The following is a 22,989-nucleotide window of genomic DNA, read 5'->3' on the forward strand; positions in this document are numbered from 1 at the left end:
CACATGATGGAATGAGTGGGGGTTTCTATCAATTTAAACTCTGAAAACTAAGGCACAACAGAGATTCACTCTCAATTTCAACTTCAAGATGATGAACATGGAGGTTATGCTCTCATTTCAAACTGATAAAATTGCATCATACAGGATGTTCCCTGTTCTATTTAAACAAGAAAATGGGAATTCCCAATCAATTGATATCTCTGTACAAATGCCCCGGGCAGGTTTCTTTCCATTGATACCCTTAATATTGCAGATGAATGAGGATTGTCCCAGTTTAAACACAAACAATAAGGGAAAATTAACCAGTTAACTTCAGAATATACTTCGCTAAAAATCTCTTGAAAAGGAACTACACCACACTTGTCTTCCCTAATTAATTCCCTCAGGCTTCCTTTGCTACAAATACTCTCAAAAATTAAAAGCAGAGGAGCCTTGTGTGTTACTTCAAAGCAGTTGTCTTGCTTTGAAAGACAGGAGTCTGCTAAGAAAGGCAGGAGCCTCTCTTGAAATGGAAAATGTAAACCTCCCCTTCCAAATTATTATAATGTTGAAATGAAGGGGCTCTCAGGCAAAGATAGGAGAACAGGAATAAGAGTTCTTTACTAAGAAAAATTAAAATAAAAATACAATATTACAAAAACTAGAATTACGGTTATACAAACCCCAAACACTGACAGAGTCAGAATGCAATCTGACATCCCATCAGTCAGTCAGGGTGTTGGTAGCAGTCCCATTAAATGGTGGCTGCATCCTCCTGCAGTGACAGATGTGGTTCAGTTGAAGCAATGCTCCTGTTGAAGGGTGCAGTTTTCCCCTGAAGGTCCAGTGATTATGTAGAAGGGTCTGGTTTTCCTCTGGAATCCAGTGGGAAAAGGCTGCTCTGATGTTCCAAATCTCAGATTTTATGTGGGTAGGAAATGCTTGGCTCCCCCCGCCCTGGGTGGAGCATCTCCCAGTAAGATGATGGAATTTTATCAGTCATGCAGTGGGACTCAATGGGCATTAACAGAAGATATCTTCCTGGAGGAAGGATGGGGTGTGGAAAACATAAAGGACATTCCCCCACCTGGTATTTAACAGATAGGGATAGAATACACACTTTTGGTCACATCCTGTATTGCAACCCAAGACATTATCCACCCCTTATTCTATTACCATCTGCATCATACCCAAATCAATATCCTCTTTAGACTCTACTGTGAATCCTTATACTCAGTTCTCACTTAAGATTAGGTTTCCCTGTGGTACACAACGGGTTTCTCCATCTTTCTGCAATACCCACTAGGTGTAACCAGGTCCTTGTGCAAAGACAATCCTTCAGATGGGTTTGTCTTGGTCTCAGGTGGGACTAATCCAAACAGTCTTTCTTAAAATTCATTTCATGTGTACCAGAGGGACTTTATCTCCATCTGCTGTGTGCAAGGGTTCAGACTGGGCAGGACCAGCTCGACTGATGGACCCATGGGTCTTGACCATCCAGGTGGCCTTTGCTAAGTTCATTTCCTAATTCTTGAAGGTTCCTCCACCAAGTGCCTTCAGGGTAGTCTTCAGTAGTCCATTCAGCTTTCCCAGCAGCTGGTGCATGATCAGGGATATGATCCATCCATTCAATGCCATGTTCTCTGGCTCAGGTGTTTCTAAGGAGATATTGAATGTATTCAGACTGGGAGAGGCTGATGGGAGGCTGATGTAAAATTGAATAGTAAAACTGAATACAGAAAGTGGCCAGGGAGGACCCCAATAGGTCCAGTTTTGGGGCTCCTCTGGTGCATGTATCAAAATCCCTGTCCACTCCTCCCATGTATCCACCAGGCTGGGTTTTTTACCTGTAACGGGACAGTCTCTTGCCATCAGCAGAATTCCCACCAGGCACGTGGCTAGAGGGTCGCTGAGGTCACCCATGGCCAGGCACAGATTGTCCTGTTGAAGAGTTTTTTCCAGGGTCACTCACAATTTTGTTTGGGCTGAGGGACGAGCCATCCAAATGCCGTTGGTAGGACCGGGAGCATCCAGAGTTGAGCAGTGTTGGCTGGAGACAGCAGCATCATTCGCTTCATTGGTTCATGGAGGAAGGTACTGTAGATGGGTTACTCGGTGGAGATTAAAGAATACTTCAAATCCAGAGGTAGGAAGAAATAATCTGCAACTGTAACTTAAAGGGTACAAGGACAGTGCAAGAAACATTGTTATTAGGGAGGAGGGTAACAGGGAGGGAGTGTTACTGTGGGAAAAAGGGTGAGGGGAAAGGCAGGTTCGGGCAGTGTCCTGGTTTGAAAAGACACGTGTGTGCTAGGGAAGAGCAGGACCTTCCCTAAAATGGAGCTAATGGATGCCTCCTTCTGAATTAGTATAATTTTGGTATTAAGGGCTCTCAGGCAAAGATATGGGGATAGGAATAACAGCTCTTTCTATATATATATACACACATATATGAATACACATATATAGGTATATATCATAGTATATATATATAAAACAAGGCAAACCAAACAACAACTATGAAATTAACAACAAACAGGACAGGAACCCAGTAACAGTTTTTTGGTTGTGGACACTTTCCCCTGTGGTGCAGTTACCATCACAGCTGGCAGTCAGTGCCAGCCGGCTCCCGGTGGGCAGGGGCAGATGCGGCGATCCCGCGTGGCTGCAGGAGTGCTGGGGATGATGGCAGCTGTGTCCTGGATGGGAAGGGTGGAGGAGAGGCTCTGCTCAGGGATCCTTGGGGACAGTGTCGGTCCTGGTGCTCCATCAGGATGCTTGGAGATGACAGGTTGAAGCAGGAGAGCATCGTAGCAGGGGTGCAGGGTCCAACACCAGAAGTGGCAGCCCCCATGTTGGGATGGGGGGCGAGGTTTTCCAGCTGCATTCCTCCTCCCAGAGCCAAAAACGAGTGAATGCCAGAAACTGCCCCCCCACCCTCCTTTACCTTCTTCCAATCTCGGGGTGTTCCCCCACCCTGCAAGAGAAACTCCAAAAAAAGAAACAGAGAGTCTCCCCATCCCCCTGTCCCATCAGTGCTTCTTAGCATGTCCATGAGAAAAATTCCACAGACAGAGAGGAAAGGAAAAACCAACCCCCAACACATGTTTTCCCATTTTGGTAATATTTTGGACAACTTCCACTGGCTGGTACCTAATGCCAATAAGGAGGATTTTAAAGGTTGTTGCAATTTAACCACATCACTGCCAATCACTGTCAATTTGTTCATTAGTACTTCTGAATCCATTCTGTTTAAAACCCCCAGTCCTGCTCCCAATAACACAGTGAGGTCTCTCTTCTCTCTGGGCATATAAGGCATACACTTCTGCAGCCAGGTGGTCCAGTCCATGAAAGAGATCCTTAAAAATGGAGCACACTGGGGTTGAATGGTAGAGGCATTCACCTGCATTGTCATCTCTACCCATTTTAGTGACCATTCTGGATTAACGAGCAACTTCTGAATTCCTGTCTTCTTAAGAGCATATGGCCCAGTCTTGGTAATTATGGCAACTACGGGCTCTGAAGTGGTTTGAATTGGAGTGACCTTGGTCTCTGCTAGTGTTGGCCCTCGTGGAGTTATCTTAACCTCATCTTTTCAGGGATCTGTACAAATTTGGGTTCCATTAGAGTCAATCTTAAAATCCTTAATTGAACAACCTTCTATTTTAAGCCTAAACTCAGGGCAATTAATTAAATATTTGTCACAGCACTCAGGACCAATTTGAATAGCTTTCACAGACTCCTGGTGAAACTCATGGAATCCATCCTAGATAAACACATATTCACATCCCTAAACATTTCTTCCTTCCCATACTGTTGCATTTCTAAATTTCCACATCTGACTCAGAGGCTTACAGGAGTAGAAGTCATAAGCTTTCCCTTGGCTCATTATATACACCAGTCTCATTATACACACGTGGTGTTGCATTAACTCCAATAGCATCTGTGGCTATAGCAATGGTCACAAAAGCCACAACTCTCCAGGCTATACTGACTTGATTATACTTTACAATTACAAGCATTTCTCTTCTTCAGAGGGTTTTTAAACTATGCTTATCATTTCACCCACACTCTATTTATTTACCCAAGAAAGTTTTAATTTCAATTCGTTGTCACCCGGTATAACTTTCCAAAGTCCTTCAGGAGCTTTCTTCACTCAGGAGTGATGGATCCACGCATTTTGTTCCTTGATTTTGATTGCAGTATAGGTGGTGAGGAGCCCTTGGAATGGTCCTTCCCACTGCAGTTCCAGAGTCTTTGCTGCAAAAGACTTAACATAAACATAATCCCAGAGTGTACATCATGTACTGGTCCATCCAATTCTCTGCTTCGAGGCCCCAGTCACTGGTTTCTCAAATTTTCTAAGTTGCTTGTTTAAGGCCACCACACATTTATGTTGGGCTTCTCCCCCTACTTGAGTGGGTGTTGTCCCTTCTTGAATTCCATATGGCCTTCCATACAATTGTTCAAAGGCACTTAGTTTTTCTTGTGTTCTTGGCTTGGTCTGAATTAACAGTAATGTTAATGGAAGAGCCAAGATAACTTTGCCTCTTGTCCCGGTCTTATCATTTGCTGCTTAATCAAATGATTCATTTTCTCCACTTGGCCTCCTGACTGTGGATGATATGGACTATGAAGTTCCTAGTTCTATGCCTAAATCGTGGCTAATTTGCTGCATAAGTTTTGAAATAAAATGTGGCCCACTTTCTGAAGACAATGTGGCTGGGACTCCAAAATGTGGCATTATTTCTTATAACAATGCTTTGGGTACCTCTCACCCTCTGGCAGTTCTGGTAGGGAAAGTTTTTGGCCACCCTGGAAAGGGATCTGTTAACACCAATAGATATCAATACCTCCCCTTTCCTGGGTAGTTCTGAAAAAATCAATTTGCCATTGCTGTCAGAGTCCATATCCTTTCTCAAGTTGCCCAGACTTTGGTTGAGGGAATATTTTTGGGATTAGTTTAGAGGCAAAGGCTACCTCGGTGAGTCACTTGAATTATTGTGCCTCGCAAAGTTCTAGCTATGATTCTATCTTTCAAATCTACTCCCCAATGCATTTTCTCATGTTCCTCTTTCATTAAGGACCATAGCATGTAAGAGGGGATCACAAGCCTTCCTCTCCTTTCATTTGTAATAGCCCACCCCTCCTGGTTATAACTTCTGTTTTCTTTCTTAATGAGCTCCTTGTCCCTTTTATTGTACCTTGGCTTACCTTCAATAGAAATTTGCTCATCTGGAATTCAAGCTGCCTCAACTGTTTCATTAATTACCTCACCTTTAGCTGCTTCTTTTGCCTTTCTGTCCACCAGCTCATTTCTCTCTTCCAATTCTGAGCTCACTGTTTGCTGTGCCTTGATGTGCATGATGGCTACCTTTTCAGGTGGCTGGACTACCTACAATAATTTTATTTTCTCTTGTACATGTTAAATGCTTTACCCTTGTGAGTTCAACAGTGCTCTTTCTTTGCAGATGGCTCCATGCGCATGAACCACCCCAAATGCATTCCTTGAGTCTGTATAAATATTAATTTTCTTTCCTTTTCCCAGTTCCAAAGCCGGGGTTAAGGCAATTATTTCAGTCTTCTGTGCCGAGGTGTTGGTTGGCAATGGTCCAGACTCTGTCACCTCTCTGCTCGTGGTAACTGCAGACCCAGCATGTCTTTTTCCACTGATCACATGGCTGCTTCCATCAGTGAACCAGGTCTCAGTGTCTTCGAGAGGGGTGTTCTTGTGCTAGTATTCCCAAAGCAATTCCCAGATTTTCATGAGAAAACAACAATAATTGTTTAGTCACATCTGGGAGTCCCAGGGCTGGAGCTGACATGAGGGCCTTCTTTAGCTGGTCAAAGGCTCGTGTGGCTTCTTTCGTCCATTGGATGTCTCTGTTTCCTGCTGTAATCAAGGCATATAGGGGTTTGACTAACAGCCCATAATTGTAAATCCACAGTCTGCACCACCCCATCGTGCCCAAGCAAGTTCTCGGTTCCTTTACTGTCTGGGGTTTTGGGGTCTGGCATATTGCTCCCTTGCCATTCCATCCCAACTTTCTTTGTCCAGCAATGACCTCGTAGCCCAAGTAGATAACTGCTTGCCTCACCATCGGGGCTTGCTTCTGGGATACTCCACACCCCTGTAAACCCAGAAAGTTTAGGAGGCTTGCCGTCCACAGATCTCTTGAGTTTTGGTAGCTATTTTATTGCAGCAACTGTCCTTCTCCTGATGGAGCTTCCCAAGATTCCAGATCTTTTGCAAGTTGTTCTCCAAATCCTGAAATCTTAAATCCTTGGGGAAGAACTGACCAGGTGAGCTGAGTTTTGCATCCAGTTTGGGGGTTTTCCCATTCAAATGCAAAAATCTTCTGGCTAGCCTCATGGAGACAAAGGCAAAAGGAAGCATCTTTTAAATCTGAAACAATAAACCATATTAGTTCAGGTGTTAAACAGGTTAACAAAGTGTAGGGGTTGGCAACCACTGGGTATAAATCCTCAGTTATCTCATTGACAGCTCTTAAATCTTGCAGTATTCAGTAGGATCCATCAGGCTTTCTAACAGGTAGAACAGGAGTATTGAACTCAGACTGACATTCTTTTAATAGCCGTATCTGCAAAAAATTTTCCATTACTGAGCTAATCCTTTCCCTATCTTCCTTTTTGAAGGGGTACTATGTAACTCCAACTGGCTGTTTTCTTTCTTTAAGCTTAACTTGCACTGGGGCTGCATTCTTTGCTCTTCTTGGTATATTAGAAACCCACATCCCAGGAAATACCTGATCCATTCTTTTCCTTTCTATTTCATCTTCACTTTCAACTTTAGTCTCATTGGTTATTAACACCAGGTCTAACACTTCTCTACATATTGTTGGTCCTCAACCTGCAAAATGATCTCCCCATTTTTAAATATTATTTTTGCCTCTCGTCGTTCCAATAAATCTCTACCCAAAAGTGTTCATGAAGCATTATAAAAGCATATATAAAAACTTGTGAATTCCCCATTGTTTCCCAAATTCTATTTCAGTGGCCTATAAAAATAAGTTCTTTCAGATTGGCCAGTTGTCCCTTTTACCATGACATAATTACCTGTTATTAGCATTAAAGCTTTATTTAACACCAAATACATTGCCTTTGTATCTATTAAAAATTCTATTTCTTTTTATTTTTGTTCCTTAGTTTCATTATATCCAGAGGGTGTTCAAGGGTAAGACCTTGCAGCCTACCTCAGTCTTCCTTAACATAAGCAACCACTGCCTCACCTTTTCAATCTTCTTTTCTTTGATTATTGTCTTTTCATCATTTTGGGCACTGGTCCTTCCAGTGTTCATTTTTCTTGCAGAATGCACATTGGTCTTTCCCTAGCCAGGGTGGTTTCTGCCTTGGTGGCCCTTGTCCACACCTCCCTTTTTCTTCTTCTTCCCTTACTCCTGTTACCAATTTTCTCATCCTTTCTTTGCACCCTTCTTTCCGGTTGCTAAAAACTCTCCATGCCTCTTCTAGCCAAGTCTCTACATCTTGCTCTGTCAGACCCCGCATCTTCTGAACTTGGTGTTTAATGTCTCCTGTAGATTGTCCGAGAAATAAATCTACTAGTTGTTGTATCCCTGCCTCAGACTCAGGATTTAAAGGTGCATGGCAATGCATTTTGCATCTCACCAATGTTTTAAAAATTCAGAAGGTGTTTCACAGGGACCTATATGCTTGATTGCATATAGGGTTGATCAGTTTATAAGTTTAGGAATTGCTCTAACCCCTTCACTATAAAGTCTTGATAATCCTTTAGTTTTTCCATATTTTCATTATTATTATGATTCTAATGTGGATTTTGAAGAGGAAAGAGATCTCTCCTTTTCCTCTGTGTTATTTTACAAACATTTTCTGTTAAACTCTCAGCTACTTTTAAAATCAATTTTCTGTCTCCATTAAGGCATCTCCAACAACAGCTGGCGATCTGACCACTCAGGTCGATAGTGCTTAATCATACACTTGAACTTCTTTGCCACACCTATTGGGTCACTTCAATAACATTTTGCAATCTTTTCCCAAGCCTCTAAATCCATTCTAGAAAAAGGAATTTTAAGGAATGTTGTTTTCCCTTCAGGACTTACTGCCTCCCTCAAAGGTGTTTGAATAATTTTCTTAGTTGGTTTCCAGGTCTGGGATGCTGTAGGACCCTTTGGAGAGGGCTCCTCTTCCTCATTGTCACTGTTGGACAGTGGGAGAGATTCAGGACTAAGTGGAGTATTTGAAGTGGGGGATAGAATGGAAGCTGGAGCCGAAGCTGAAATAGAAACTGGAGTTGATTCAGCTGTGCTTAGAGCTGGAGTTGAAATAGAAATGGGTTTAATTGGAGTGGGGGATGGAATATGAGCTGGAGTTGATATAGAGATTGGAGTTGGCTTTTTTACAGAAGTAGAGGGTAAAGTGGGAGCTGGGGTTAATTACCATCTCGAATTTGCTTCTCCTTTCAGCCTTCCTTGACTCCCGCGGGTGGTTTAAACAAATTCCTCAACTTTTGCTCTAGTGACTCAGCTGGATACACCTTGTCAGGGTGTGTGCAGCGTTGATTTCTTGACCATGAACTACAACATCATTTTAGCCTTGCTCTACCGGCCTTATTGTCTTTTTCCAGGGCCAATACCAAGGGGTCAGAGAGGGTTCCAATTCCACAATCCCTCTGCCACTCAGGGTGCTGCCAGAGGGAGAAAAAACATGTCAGCATACCTCACTTCTTCCCACTTCTGTTCCTGTCCCAAGAAAAGCATCAGCGGTAACAAAGTCTCATCATCTAAAGTTCTAGCTGGAGGCCATCTGACCCCTTTTTCAAGGCTGTAAAGTGGCCACCACTGAGTACAAAACTTAACAAAAGCCTTTTTCTTCTCTCTACCACTGTACCCTTCCAGTTCCTTCCAGTGTGCCAAAACACATCCTAACCAACTAGTTTTAGGGATCTCTTTACTTGGGTTAGTTCCCAGCACTCTAGTTCTTGTTATCTCCTCCTTCACCTTCTCATCTCTTTTCCACCCAAACCGAGCTTCACAGCTCCTTACTCTCCTTTCCCAGTCTTCTTCTCGCACAGCTCAGGCGTTAAGTGTGACTTTCCACACACCAGCTTTAAAATCTTTGATTCTAAATCAGCTCGATCAGGGAGCTGTCGGCACCGAGCACACTCTCTGTACCGGCTAGCAGTAGAACAATAATAGTGTCCCGTGCAAATCTTACACTGCAATAGCACCCACGCATGATGCCAGCCCCTAGATACACTAAAACTGCAGGAAACTTCCCACAAATACAAGCTATTCCATTCACCTCTTCTTGACTTTCTAAATTCTCTGTAGCCTGTTGTTATCAATCCAAAGTCACCAGTTTTCCATCAGACGTTTGATAGAAACCTTCTAAATATATTCTTGCATTTCCCCATCTATCCACCGGGTCACTGAATTCACAAACTCCCACGCGTCCAGCCCAAACCACTGAGGGAAGGGAACTCCCTCTATCCGTCTGGCTAGGTTGGATTCTCAGACAGAAGCTACTCTTATTATCTAACAAACACAACATCCGTATCTAGAATCACAACTAAGCCCTTATTAAACGCTTTTACCCTTCCCTGCTAAAACGATCCTGTCCTTTGTCTGTACTCATTTCCTTGCAAAACGCCCACGTCTCAGCTCCCAAATCCCCCCTTCCCCCCCGCAAAAAAACCTACACACTTTTGACAGAAGATGGCAGAGTTACTTTAAAAGTACACGACAGCTCCGATACATAACTCTCCGTCTCTCACTGACATGCAAACGAACATCTCTTCCACAAAAACTAAAATCACAGCCGTATTATTGCCGCGGGAAGCTCTCACAAACACACTGTACTAAAGCATTCACCCTTACTTCTCCAGATCAACTAAAGTACGCACACACCACACTCACGGCGGGGAGGGGGCTTTTTTTCCTCACAGCCACTCTCACAGTCAGGACACATTCACAACAGCATAATAACCACAGACAAGGGTTTGCCCTTAAAAGTGCTAGCCCCAAATTGCTAGCAAACTGAGCTCTTTACGGCCCAACAAACGGCAAAATCCCCCTCTGCCGGCAGCCAAAGCCCGAGCCCGGCCCGGCACAACAGCTCCACCGCTCTCTCTGCCGCACACCAAATACAACTGACCGCTCTCAAGCACACTGCATAGGCACAGCTTGTGCTGGGACGTCTCCCACGGCTTCCCAATGGCCTTTCTGACCATGCGTACGCCTTACAGGCCACTGATTAAAACGGTTTCAGTTTTTAAAAATACCGCTTTCTCCGGAGTTTTAGCAGTCAGGAGTCCTTGTCTGCTGCTGGATGAACAGCCCGAGCGGCAGAGCCCTCTCTTCCAAGGAATATCCCAGGGGCACCCCGATAGGGTCACCAACCCGAGCTGGTCCCACTGCCGAGCAGAGCCTTGACCTGCCGTGGTCGCCAAATTGAATGGTTAAAACCGATATATGTTCACGGACAAAGATTCTCTAACTAGTTAAAGTTACAAAGTGGTGTGTCTATTAAGACGCCGGCGGGCTGCACGAGAGTAATTCCCTAGAGACGTGGCAGCCCCGTGCAAACTTCCTTGTCCTCTATTTATTTCCCAAAGTCTTACATTCGATACATATGCATTACCCCAGCACCTCTCACCCCCGCTCTGCACGAAAATGAGGCCAATAGTCCATCACGCTTACACAATTCTTCTCTTGAATTGGGTCGGTGGTCTCGAATTGGGTCAGTTGTTTTGAAAGATGAAGTAAGGAAAGTCTTCATCAGGTCTCCGTGACACTCTGGCACCATCCAATATCCCCTGCTTCGTGACTGATTGGTACAAAGTCCAGGTCTGAGCCATTATTCTACTGGTTTCAAACTGTTCTTATAAGAGTTCACTTACTCCACCTTCCTCTAGAAACAAAACCGAAAGAAGTTCTCAATGACAAACAATACCTCCATTATCTTGAGCTTAAGCATGCAATAATCACCAACCTATCGTTTGTTTATCTAATTTACACCCTTATCAATATGAATTGCTTCTAACCCTTAGCTACAATCTGAACTCTTTAAAATCATGATTCAGTGCCCGCTGCCCGGACGCTGCAGCAGCACCTGCGGAGACAAGCGCAGGCTCCGGGAGCTCTCCGGGAGCCGGGCAGGGACACCTCCCGCCTGGGCAGCGGCGCCGAGCCCGGGGCGCCACGGCCGGAAACTCTGCCGGGCACGGAGCAGCCACCTCCGAGCTACCGAGAGACACCGGCATGAGCCATCGCTGCTGCGGCACCGGCTCGTCCCCAGGGATCCGCGGCAAGGACGAGACCGCGGGCAGCCGCTCCCTCGGCCGTCTCAGGGCACGGGGCACACGGGGGAAGCCGGCCCAAGGAACTCGCCAGAACCGCCCCGTTCCCCTCAGCGCGGCCCCTCCGGCCGCAGCGAGCCCCGGGCTGGGGCACAGCCGAGCGCGGCTCGTACCTGTGCTGGAGCCGCTCCGAGCTTCTGGGCCGCCGCCTGCCCGACACCGCCGCTTCTCTCCCGGCCAGACCCACCCGGCGCGGCCGCCGGTCTTTAAAGCCGAGCTGGGGGCTGGGCGGCTTTTGGCCCTTTGGGACATTCAGTGGGCGGGAAAGGAGGGGAGGCGGAGCTCGAAGTGGGGGAAACCTTGTACGAAAAAAATCTTTTAGAAGCGACCAGTTCATGAGCTAATCACCCCTCGGTTGCTGCTTCTGGCCGTTTCGCCAAGCAGCTGTCTGCCCCACGCGTCTAACCGGAGTTGAAAACGGAGGAAAGCTGGCGGCCTCAGGCGACCTCGGAGGTTGCCCGCCTTTTACCTTTAAGATGAGTAAAATGGAGCGCTTTCCCTCAATTCAAACCCATCGAACAGCACCATAAAGGTATTCTCCTTCTATTCAAATATGAAATTAATGGAAACCTGTGATTTCCCGCCTAGCGAGACACCAAAAATCATGAAAAAGTTGTGTTTTCCGTCATCTGAGACCCTTCAAATCGTAGGTGAAGGGAGGTCCTCCCCAGTTCAAACACGGTTACCGAAAAGACGACTTTCTCCTTCACTTTAAATGCCTCTTCTTCTCGTAAATCCCCGTCTTTTCATTTTTGGGAAGTAGTAAGGGCACTGTGGGGTGACTGGGGGCACTTCTCCCTCCTCACTGCTCACACCTGGGGCTGCTGCACCTTGCCGAGTGCTGGGGAGTTTCCTCCCAGTTCCCCCGCACTATCCCTCTTCCTGGCAAGCACCGACAGGGATTGGGAGAGCACTGGGAAGGAACTGGGAACACCGCACCTTTCCAGTGCTCCTAATGCCCCTCCCGGTGCTCCTTCTTCTTCACTCCCGGTGCTTCCACTAGCCCTCCCACTTCCCCCTCCCAGTGTTCCCAGTATCTCTTCCAGCGCTCCCGCCGCCGGGAAAACACTGCGTGGCACTGCGTGCTCTGGTCTTGAAGAGGCAGGACTTGAGCTGGTACAAGGGAAATCCCGACTTGGGAAAAGCATTCCATGCAGAGACCTCCTGGGGAAAGGAATCTCCCTCCTCTCTTCTGATCCTAGAGGGACCTGAGTCTCCCAACGTTCCAAACGTTCTTCCAAAACGTTCCAGCTCCAAGGCCGACAGGCAGAAATATTCCTGGCCCCACTTGCCAGCACAAGACTCAGACCTCACATGATGGAGGGAGGCAGTATAGATTCAATAATTAATGCTCCTGGGTACTGTGTTCTCTCTGAACTACACGCAATCACAGAGGAACAAAACCCTTATCGAGGATGGGTTACTCTTCCTGGCACCAGAAGAGAAGGAGAAATCTGACAGGAATATTCTTCATCATTCTTCCCGGGCTTTGTCAAACACTCCAGCTCCTGCACTTCGGGAAATAAGTGGCTGATAAGAAGTGACTTTGATGTCAGGGAGAATGTTATTATGGATTAATCTCACACTGGAAAACACTCTTCATACCCTACTGCTCTTTGCATCACCAAAGAGTCTGGAGGCTGCTGCCTAGCGAGCTCATGAGTTGTGTCTTCCTTGTCAATCTTATCAGCCCCTTGTTCAGTTGTAAAAACTTCGATAAAATGCAGAGAGCATTGGCCCAGTGCCTCAGGACTTGCACTTCTCTTCCTAAGAAAGGAAAAAAAGCATGTTTCTCCCAGGCCACTGAGTTAAAAAGCTCGTGTTATCTACACATATTTTTAAAAGGAAAAGAGGAAGAGTACAATATCAATTACTGTGCCAGTGGTGCTCCACTCTACTTCTGTTCCCTTCTTTTACTTACAGTATCTCCAAGAACACTTTTAAAAAGCCAAAAGAAAAAACCCTTTGAATTTAAGCTCAAGGAGAAGCAATCAGGCTGCAGGCTAGTGGCATTGCATTGCCTGACTTCCAATAAAAGAGCTCATCCCCTCTGCAGTTATGAACCAGATCCCAAAGCCCTGAGCATCACTTTTTAGCTTTTTTTCAATTAAACTGTAAGAAAAGTTGCTGGGGAGGGACATGTTCCAGGCTGGAGCATCCCTGGGATTTCATTTGTGCAGCTCTCTAAGCTCAACTCGTGTTTTGTTCTCCAGTTGCTGCGTTTGGTTCACACACTTCTTGAGGGAATGGCCCTGCACTGATCAGAGCACGTATTGAGCATCAGATAAACAGCTTCTGTCAGTGTGCATCTACCCTAAATGGACCCAAAATTTGCCAAAGTAATTCAAGTACCTTACCCCTTACTTACCCAAAATGGCTTTTAGAGAAACCTGGTTTAATACACTCCATATCTAAACAACTTAGTGGACAACACTCCTTCATTCCCTGCCAGGTTTATTCTTTGACCCTTGGACAAAGGCTTTAAAGCAGCACAGAGCTCGTGAAGCACCAACAACTTCATCAAAACTTCCAATCCATAGCATGGGCAGAGCCCGAGTTTAAAACGGAATTCAAAAGCAGTTGCATTGCCAATTGGCAAGATGAGAAATATTCCTTAGCAGTTGTTGAGATGACAAAGTAAGGGAGAGGACGTAGCATGGAGTGGGGGAAAGAAGGAGGAAACCTTCATTTGCACTGTGGGGTTTTAACCATCATGGTCACATCTCAAGGACTTGTAGAAAGCATTGTAATCTCAGGAAAGGAAAGGAAAAGCTTCCCGGGTGTTTTTCATTTCAGCAAGAGGCTAAGGAAGCCCTCAGCAGCAGGAGATTGGGATAACTACAATGCTGTTTTGAGAAACAAAAAAAATGTTGAGAAAAGAGAGCAGGGTGTGCTCCTCAAAGCCACCCCTTCACCAACAGCACCCAGAAGGAAGAAAAACAAGGACACAACAAAGCCCTAAGTGGGGAACAGATTAGAAGGGGTTTTATAAGGAAAGAACGAGGTCTGGGAAACAGAACCTTGAAGGTGACAGAGGAAGGAAGTAGGGAGGCAGCTGAGGCCTCTTCAAATTCTAAAAGAGGCAAAGGCAGCGCCGACCCGAAGGGAGTCTGGCAACTTCCAGACAATAAAACACAAAGCACACAACACCTTGCAAGGGGGGGCTCACAAGCCTCTCCTGGGGGCCGGTGGGGAGCAGCTCGTTTTATGCATCTCACAACAGCCTCATCACTGGTGTGGACTGTTGTCCTCCACGAATTCCATAGCTATGTCCTTGCATAGGAAATTTCTCAGCAACTGCCTTCAAACAGGTGGGGAAGGGGGCATTTCTGCCTTACAGACCCAGCCTAGGTGAGCTGGCTTAAACAACAAATACATACTTATGCACCACACACATATTTATATGTCTGGTCCAAAACCAGACCTAGAAATATGTTACCATAGCTCCAAATCTTTCAAACACCAAAATTATCTGAGCAGAATTGACATTTTGCTTTTTCTGAAAATTATCTGTTTTTTAACCAGTTAACACAAGTACCAATTGTATACTTTCCTTGCACACAGGGCGGGTGATTTGCTACTTTGCAGGAATAGAAATCATCACATAATGCTTTTGTCTTGTAGGAAAACCAGGATATTCACACAGCATTGCTCCCCTTACCTCACAAGATTTATGTGATGAGTTCAAGGGGCAGACCTGAAGTGCCCAAAACATTTCCCCAACAAAAACTATTGCACAGTGAAAGAGTCACAGAACACATCCCACCCACCTCAGAGCTATGTGCCAAGGGGAAGCATGAGGAAGAGGTCGATGTGTTGGGAATAGGAACAACTCCTTGGATGATCCCCAGTAGCACACAGCACATGGAGATGGGCAGGGGTGGCCCAGTACTGGCAGAACAGCACTCACCAAGAAGGTCTCTCTAGAACGATTTGAGCCTGGCTCCTCGCAAAAATCTCCATCAGCACTCTCCAGGGCAGGAAGGGCACAGAGAAGCCGCGAGTCCATCCAGAACCAGCAGAAACAGATCACAATCCAACCCTGTAACACAGCCTAAGAAGCGCACCCAAACTCAAGGCTGAGCTTCAAGAGGCTCCCAGCCCGTGGGCGTTGGTGGAGAGCACAGGTGAGGCTCATTGGGGTCATTAAAGTTCATTGGGGCCCTCAGGTGCTCATCGGACACACCTGGGGCCTCTCGACCCACACAGTCCCAGGAAATCTCTGTGTGCAGGGATTTTGGAGACTTTGAGTGCCACCAATACAATTGTGTGGGAAGTACTCATTGCCCTTTGTGAAAGCTGAGACAGAGAGTACTGTGGATTTAATCAGCATGAGCAGTTTGACAACCCAGCTGCCTTGGCAAGAACAAACAGAGCAAGAAGATTGGATCAAGACTGGCGACAGGAAAGATGGTTCGATCAAGTACAGATATTGCAAAATGTATAAGTTTGTCTGTGTGATGTTTAACCCAATGCAGGTAGAAAAAAAGTACTAGCCTTTCCAAAATGGTCTATAAGCACATGTAGCTCGCAGTACATTTGGATTCTGATCACCAGTCAGTGTACCCGTCTGTCTCCATAGCCGATAATTGATGCTCCTGTGTCAGGAGAAGGACAGGCACAGCTGGAGGCAATGGGCGAGCCCCCGGAATTGATCCGGTGACAGAACCGGGTCTGGGCCCACAATCACCTGTCCTCGTGTGATGTGACTGCCGAGCCGGGAGAACTGAACTATGGGACAGGACATGTCCGAGGACAGAGACGAGAATCAAACCATGCCTGCGTTTCTGGAAAAGCATGGCTCCTCCATCCTAAAGCATGGCCTTAAGTCACTTTTACCATCGTTTTCACGCCTGTTTCCCGATACCAGCCATTCTTCAATTTTTACCCTTCGCTATCGGGACAAGGTCGGCGTTAAGCTCTGATCTGGCTACTACGGGACACGAGCAGGCAACGCGTGTGCCCCAGGCCTGGAGGGAGATTTTTGGAACACTGAAAAAGCCAAAGCAGTCCCAGGCTGTATCCTCTGCGGATGCCGCCGGCCCCTGCCCCGCTCTGACTCTCGCTGCCCGCTGAACCTGGCGCTGCTGATCCTGGAGAGCGGCCGCAGCCATCACCCCCGCTGTGCCCAGACAAAGGAGGGAAGGCATTCTGTCTCACGGTCCTCAGCAGCCCATCTATCCCATCTGACTGCGGCTCCAGCAGCGAGGACGAGGGGGTCCCCTTCCACCCGGCACTAACAGATCCAGGAGCTGAGCCTGACCTATTCCCTCCTGACCCCCATGAAAACTGGGTGCGATTAAAGAAAAAGGCTCTGAAGGAGCGGGATTTTCGTATCGCAGCAAAAATAGTCTCTCCAGTCAGGCTACACGGTGCCAGGGGAAACAACCCGCAGTGGGAATCCCTCGCTTAATCGGAAATGAAGGAACTGCGCTGCACGGCGACAGAACACGGGCTGGGATCTCCCTACTTTGCGAATCTTTTACGGTCTTCGTTGTCAACGGATCTTCTGACCCCTCATGATTTAAAGGGACTGCAGAACTTAGTATTAACCCCAGCTCAGTATACCATTTCTGAGGCTCAGTGGAAAAAGGGGTCAGAAGATTTACATGTGAAATCTGTGGGGCTTGCAGACCAGAGCGGACCGCAGGCAGCCCCAGCCCAGCCGCCACCAGCAGCCTTGGCCGGAGCGTCGCCCATCTCCAACCCGCCGCACCAGGGAGCGCTGGGCAACCTCCGGCCCAGTCACGTTCCTTCATTCATCTGTTCATTTGCTTCCCACAGGAGTTTTCGGACCACCGGGGCAACGTGTGCATAACACCCCAAGTATGCTGGGGACAGCCGATATGAGAACAACGCCCCACACGCCAATGTACCCTGACATTCAAAGGAGCAAGGATACACTTGTCAGTCTCCTAGACACAGGGGCTGAGTTCCTGCCCTCTCTCAAGCCCAGTGGCCCTCACAAAGGGCCCTTGCTGAAGTGCCCCAGGCGCTTTCAGGCGCTGGGGGAAGCAGCCTTAGCTGTCAAAGCGGCGCCTCGATACAGATCAGTGGCCCGAGGGACGCCTCGCCTCAGTCACACTGTTTGTTTTAGCAGTTACTTGCCTTTTACTCCACATAATTTTCACTTTTTATTTTGAAACTTTGGCAAACCCGTTACTAATTCAAGAGCAATTATTATTCCTTGCCAAGTTGGTGGGGGTTGGATTGTTCCCCTTTTCTTTCTGTGGAATTCCTCCCATTGCTATGCTAAGTAATTGTGGCTACACCTTAAAACGACAGATAATGTTCTCTCCTAGGGGGGTGGCTGGAGGGGGAGGGGGGGGTAACCGGAAAAGGAAAGGTGGGACGGGGGGTCTGGAGCGGGGCTCTCTCTCTCGCTTGGCTCGTGGAGTGGGAGGACAGCCCGGGGCTCTGCTCTGGCATCTCCCCTGCCATCCCAGCACTGAGATCCACGCTCCCTGCCTTTGGACCTCGCTCTGCTGCTCTCCCATCTCACCCTACTACCTCCGGACACTCTGCTGAGCACCACGACCGACACCGTGAGGGGGGGAGTCACTTTCCCATCCCTCTCAGCCCTGGGCTGCTGCTGCCATCACTCCAGCCCTCTTCAACTGCGCGGGACCTGCCCTGCCCCCACAGCACCGGTAACAGCACAGGGAGACGGCCTGCGGCCAGAAGGGACTGGAGCAGAGCTAGACTGTTCTGTTGACAGTTTTTATACCTGTTGGTTTTTTTCTGCCTTGTTGGATATCAGTAAAGAACTGTTACCCTTATCCCCACACCTCCTGCCTGAAGCGTTCTGATTTGGACCTAAAATAATTAAAAGGGAGGGGGTTGCATTCTGCATCTCGGGAAGGGGGCTCTTGCCTTTCCTTCGACCATACCTGTCTTTCAAACCAAGACACTCCCCCCTGCTCCTGCATCGATTTCACAGTTTTCTGTTTCCTGCCACAGAGCTGGAAAGCCAAATGCCTGCCTGCCCCATGCCCATCCCCGCTGCTTTCCATTGCTCCATCCTTGTCCGTCTTTCTCTCCCCTTTACTTTCCACCACTTTCTCCTCCTCCTCTCCCTGCCAGCTCGCAGCAAAGACATTTCACCCACTGGCACCAGCTGCCTCCTCTCACTCCAGGCACCTGCCCGTGGAACTGGACCCGTTGTGGGACCGGGTAATGGTGGAATAGGAGTGAATTATTGCAGGGATGATTGGGGTGGGCTGGGCCTGGTCCCAGCAAAACCACTCTGTCCCTCTCCTCCTCACCCTGGGCAGGAACAGAACACATCAGGAAAGGCTCGAAGTGTCAGGATTTTTGTGGGTTTGAATCCTCAAAAGAGCTCAGCAGTTGTTAGTTGCTATAAAGTTGTTCATTGTAAAGGCACAGCAGTTCCCAAAAGGCAAAGAGGCCCAAGTGTTCCAGTCCGTGCTAAAAGCTTTCAGCACAGAGTCCCAAATAGCAGCACAGTCCCGATCAGGAGCAGAAGCAGCTCTGCCGTGCAAGGCCCCGGGAGGGCCGAAGTTGCAGCCGCAGCTCCTGTCTTCTTCTGGGCAATGATTATGGCAGGGAGGAGAAAGAAGAGGGACAGAGAGTCTCTCCCCAGTGCACGGATTCTTATTTACAAATTACCCAGTGAGCTAAAAACACAAATCTGAAGCACTTCTTCAAAACGTAAGAGAATTCCAGTTTTTTTAATACAAAAGTTTACATATAATCTGCACATAGAGCCTTATCTGTTCTACCTGAAATATAAGAGCAATATTCTTCCTACATTTTTATTATCTCCAAATTATTTTTGGGGGCTCACTGAAACTTGGGTTTGAGAACTGTTTTTCTTTTTGAGCTCTCACTAAAATTTCTTTTCATACTAAATTCTAATGCTTTTACTTCTTAAGGTAATATATATTATTTTATATATATATACTTAAATTTACTTAATTACTTAAAACTTAAGTTTACGCTTCTATTTCATGTTTGAGTGGCTTAATATACGTGAATCCATCGAAATGATTTCATTCAATCCATGCACTCTGATCGCTCTCCCTGAAGAACTCGGAGAGGCCTCTGATTCACACACTCCAACACAGAGGGATGGGGGTTACAGACACATCGTGTCACTGCTTCTCCCTCAAGGGGACAAATCCTTCACCTGCACAACCCTGGCGTTGCTCCCAAAGCAGAACAGTCAGATCCTTTGCAACATACACACAGATGGACAGAAAGAGAGAGAGAGAGAGAGAGAGAGACTGTTCTTCACAGTCAGGTGCCTGATGCCAAAAGTGGGATTCCTCCTCAGCACATGCCAGCTGTATTTCTTCCCCTTCCAAGGACAGTCCAAAAGTCTCACCAACAGGCCACATGGAGATGATTTCCAAGAGACCACCCTGATTTGGATTTTCCCATTCCAGCTTGTTGTGCAATGAGGGCAATCCCCTCACTCCAGCTAGCATGGCTGGTAGGATGGATTGCAGAGACTTTTCCTTGGAACACCCAGCACAGCGCTGGCCGAGGAGATGAACAGGCACTGAGGTGACCCTGAGAGCAAGTGCAAGGCACAGGGTGCAGCTGAGAAAGGACAGCCCTGTGCCGGGCTAAGAGGGGAAGCTGGCACTGCCCAGCGGGGAGTAGGTCCTTTCTCCACCCCCTGTTACAGGGGAGCTCGGGCCTTGCTGCACAGATACGGCTGCGGATTGGAGCACATCACACTCCTGAATTTATCCTCAGCCAGGTACAGACACTCGGAATTGCCAAGGACAGGAAACCTGTAGGGAGGAGCAGAGACAGCGCTGGATGCCAGGGGAACACGTTGTGCCCCTGTCCCCCCATGCCCTGCCCGGCTCCCCGGCACTCACGAGGAGCTGAAGCTGCTGCCGTCCTCCCACTGCAGCTGCTCGCCCCGTCTGCGCAGCCCGAGCCAGTAATCGCCGTTCCCGCGGAGGCGGAAGAACAAATCCTGCCAAGGAGAGAGCAGTGGGAGCTGCCCCGGCCCCTCGGGGGGACATGGCCCCGGGGCTCCTTCCCTGCAAGGCCCCGGCACAGGGCTGCAGCCCCAGCCCCACCAGCACCCAGCCCGGACCACGAACACCCCCAGGCTCCCCTCAGACACCCCACAGCGCCCGCAGCCCCTCACTCACCATTTCTTCATCCTTGAGAATGGCCAGCGACGCCCCGAGCTCGGAGCACCGCTCTTGACTCTGCTCCCAGCTTCTGGAATCCTTTGACAAGTAGTAGCACACTCCATTGTATCCAACCCAGCCGGAGGGACAGCCCAGAACCACAACCTGCGGAGTCGCAGGTGGAACTGGAAGCTGTGGTGCTGCAGGGGGAAGAGGAGAAGGTGTGAGGATTGCCCTGTGCAGGGAGCAGGGACCCCGCTCTGCCCCGAGGGGCTGGGCCCAGGCTGCTGCCCCTCCCTTACCTGACTGCACAGCCAAGGCCACCGACAACGCCAGCACCAGCACCAGGAGCACAAGCAGCGCCGAGGTGAGCACGGGATGGCAGCTGAACCACTCGCCTGCAGCAGGAAAGAGCTGCTGGCTGCCACAACCACAGCCGGCCCTCCAAGCTGCTCCCCCAATGCCCGGCGAGCACAGGAGGGACCTCTCAGCCTGTTTGCTCCTCTCTCCCTCCCTTCCTCAGCTGGCAGCCAGAGAGCCAAGAGCCTGGACACGGGCAGGGACACAGCTGTGGGGACAGCCAGGGACACCGCGCTGGGGACAGGCTGCAGCAGGAGAGCTGCACACGCTTGGGGGCAGCTGCGGCTGCCGCTTCCAGCCACTGCTGGCGCCGAGCGGAGCACGAGGCCTCTTCCACACATCGGGAAACAGCCACACACCTGCCAGCCCTGGCCTTGACAGATGACACTGTCCCCTCCCCAGAGGCCACAGGCCTGGCTCTGCACTCACCTGGCAATCTTCTGAGGATGTTTCTGTGTACATGGCCGGTTGCTGATGTGCCCTGGGGATACAGGGGCTCCCTCACACTGCCATCCCTGCTGCAGATTCCATTCTCCACATCTTCACTCACTGCACGCTCACAACTGGCATCCCCCTGCTTATGACAAGTGGCTTCTTGCACCCCAGGCAAGTGTGGCAGCCAGGCTGCTGGTCCTTCCTGGAGATGCAGGAGCTCCTTCACAGGCCCATGAATGGAGCAGAATTCACTCTGCTCCAGCTCACAGCCGGAATCTCTATGCTTGGAACAATCAGCCCTGTGCTCCCGACACATCAGGAGTGCTGAAAAAGCCTTTCGGAGATCGGCCTCGGGAACAGCTGCACACCCAAGGGGATGGCCCATTGAAAGGGACATGATGACAGGTCACGGGATGTCCCGGTCCTGCGGCACCCCGAGGCTCAGGGAGGCGCTGCCAGCTCAGTCCCGCGCTGTCCCCGCTGCCCGGACCTGCGGAGACAAGCGCAGCCTGCTGAGCGCTCCAGGTCCATCCAGCCGCTCCAGCAGGATGCGGCGCTTTCTGCCTCCACTCGGCGCCTGCAGTGCTTTGGGCTCTGAGGCTCGTTCAAGTTCATCCCGTGCCACCCCTGAGCCGGGCAGGGACACCTCCCGCCTGAGCAGCGGCGCCGAGCCCGGGGCGCCACGGCCGGAAACTCTGCCGGGCACGGAGCAGCCACCTCCGAGCTACCGAGAGACACCGGCATGAGCCATCGCTGCTGCGGCACCGGCTCGTCCCCAGGGATCGGCGGCAAGGACGAGACCGCGGGCAGCCGCTCCCTCGGCCGTCTCAGGGCACGGGGCACACGGGGGAAGCCGGCCCAAGGAACTCGCCAGAACCGCCCCGTTCCCCTCAGCGCGGCCCCTCCGGCCGCAGCGAGCCCCGGGCTGGGGCACAGCCGAGCGCGGCTCGTACCTGTGCTGGAGCCGCTCCGAGCTCCGGGGATCGCCGCTCGAAACCGCCGCTCCGCTCCCGGAAATGGAATAGGAGGAATTTTCGCTGCCGCCGCTCTTTAAAGCCGAGCTGGGGGCGGGGCGGCTTTTGGCCCTTTGGAACATTCAGCGGACGGGGAGGAAGGGGAGAAGGCGCTCGTTCACCGAATCACGTTTCAAAAAAGCTGCCGTGGAGGCTAGAGTTTGGCAGAGTTCATGCTTCGGTGAAACTGACCCTGGGCATTTCCCAGCGGGTGCAGTGATGTGATGGAGGGACAAGACAGATCGGAACCCTGGCCGGTGTCCGGCGGTGCTCGGAGTCTTCTGGCCTTTTTTCCTTAAGACCAGTGAAATATAGCGCTTTCCCTCAGTGCAAACCCAGAAAACAACACCAAAAGGGCATTCTCCTTCCATTCAAACATTAAATTCATGGAAAACCGTGATATCCCATCCAGTGTGACTCCAAAAATAATGAAAGCGTTGTGTTTGCCCTCAATTGAGACCCTTAAATCGTAGGTGAAGAGGGGTCCTCCCCACTTCAGACACAGGGGAGTGACTGGGGGCACTTCTCCCTCCTCACTGCTCACACCTGGGGCTGCTGCACCTTGCCGAGTGCTGGGGAGTTTCCTCCCAGTCCCCTCGCACTATCCCTCTTCTTGGCAAGCACCGGCAGCGATGGGGAGAGAACTGGGAAGGAACTGGGAGCACTGCTCCTTCCCAGTGCTCCTAATCCCCCTCCCGGTGCTCCTTCTTCTTCACTCCCGCTGCTTCCA

General features: G+C 49.2%; 1 protein-coding gene and 1 long non-coding RNA gene across 5 annotated transcripts; both read right to left on the reverse strand.

Annotated features, from left to right (window-relative positions):
* Positions 1 to 206: 206 nt before the first annotated feature.
* LOC148222942 (uncharacterized) lies at positions 207 to 22,303 on the reverse strand. 4 transcript variants are annotated; one of them, XR_015804995.1, is made up of 6 exons: positions 22,200 to 22,303; positions 10,677 to 10,887; positions 10,259 to 10,410; positions 8,416 to 8,662; positions 1,827 to 6,342; positions 207 to 1,637 (listed from the first exon to the last, which is right to left on the reverse strand). It is a non-coding gene; the product is annotated as an uncharacterized LOC148222942 (long non-coding RNA). The 4 variants fall into 4 exon arrangements; XR_015804994.1 differs by having other exon boundaries at positions 1,827 to 8,175; XR_015804992.1 differs by having other exon boundaries at positions 1,827 to 8,662.
* On the reverse strand, positions 19,011 to 21,861 carry LOC148222943 (C-type lectin domain family 2 member B-like). The gene is made up of 4 exons (XM_088168594.1): positions 21,737 to 21,861; positions 20,470 to 20,686; positions 20,188 to 20,288; positions 19,011 to 20,097 (listed from the first exon to the last, which is right to left on the reverse strand). The coding sequence occupies exons 1-4, from the start codon at positions 21,859 to 21,861 to the stop codon at positions 19,983 to 19,985; spliced, it is 558 nt and encodes a 185-aa protein (XP_088024720.1). The 3' UTR covers positions 19,011 to 19,982.
* Positions 22,304 to 22,989: the final 686 nt, after the last annotated feature.

Source organism: Sturnus vulgaris, chromosome 8, assembly GCF_052056855.1.
Source record: "Sturnus vulgaris isolate bStuVul1 chromosome 8, bStuVul1.hap1, whole genome shotgun sequence".
Classification (NCBI taxonomy): Eukaryota; Metazoa; Chordata; class Aves; order Passeriformes; family Sturnidae; genus Sturnus; species Sturnus vulgaris.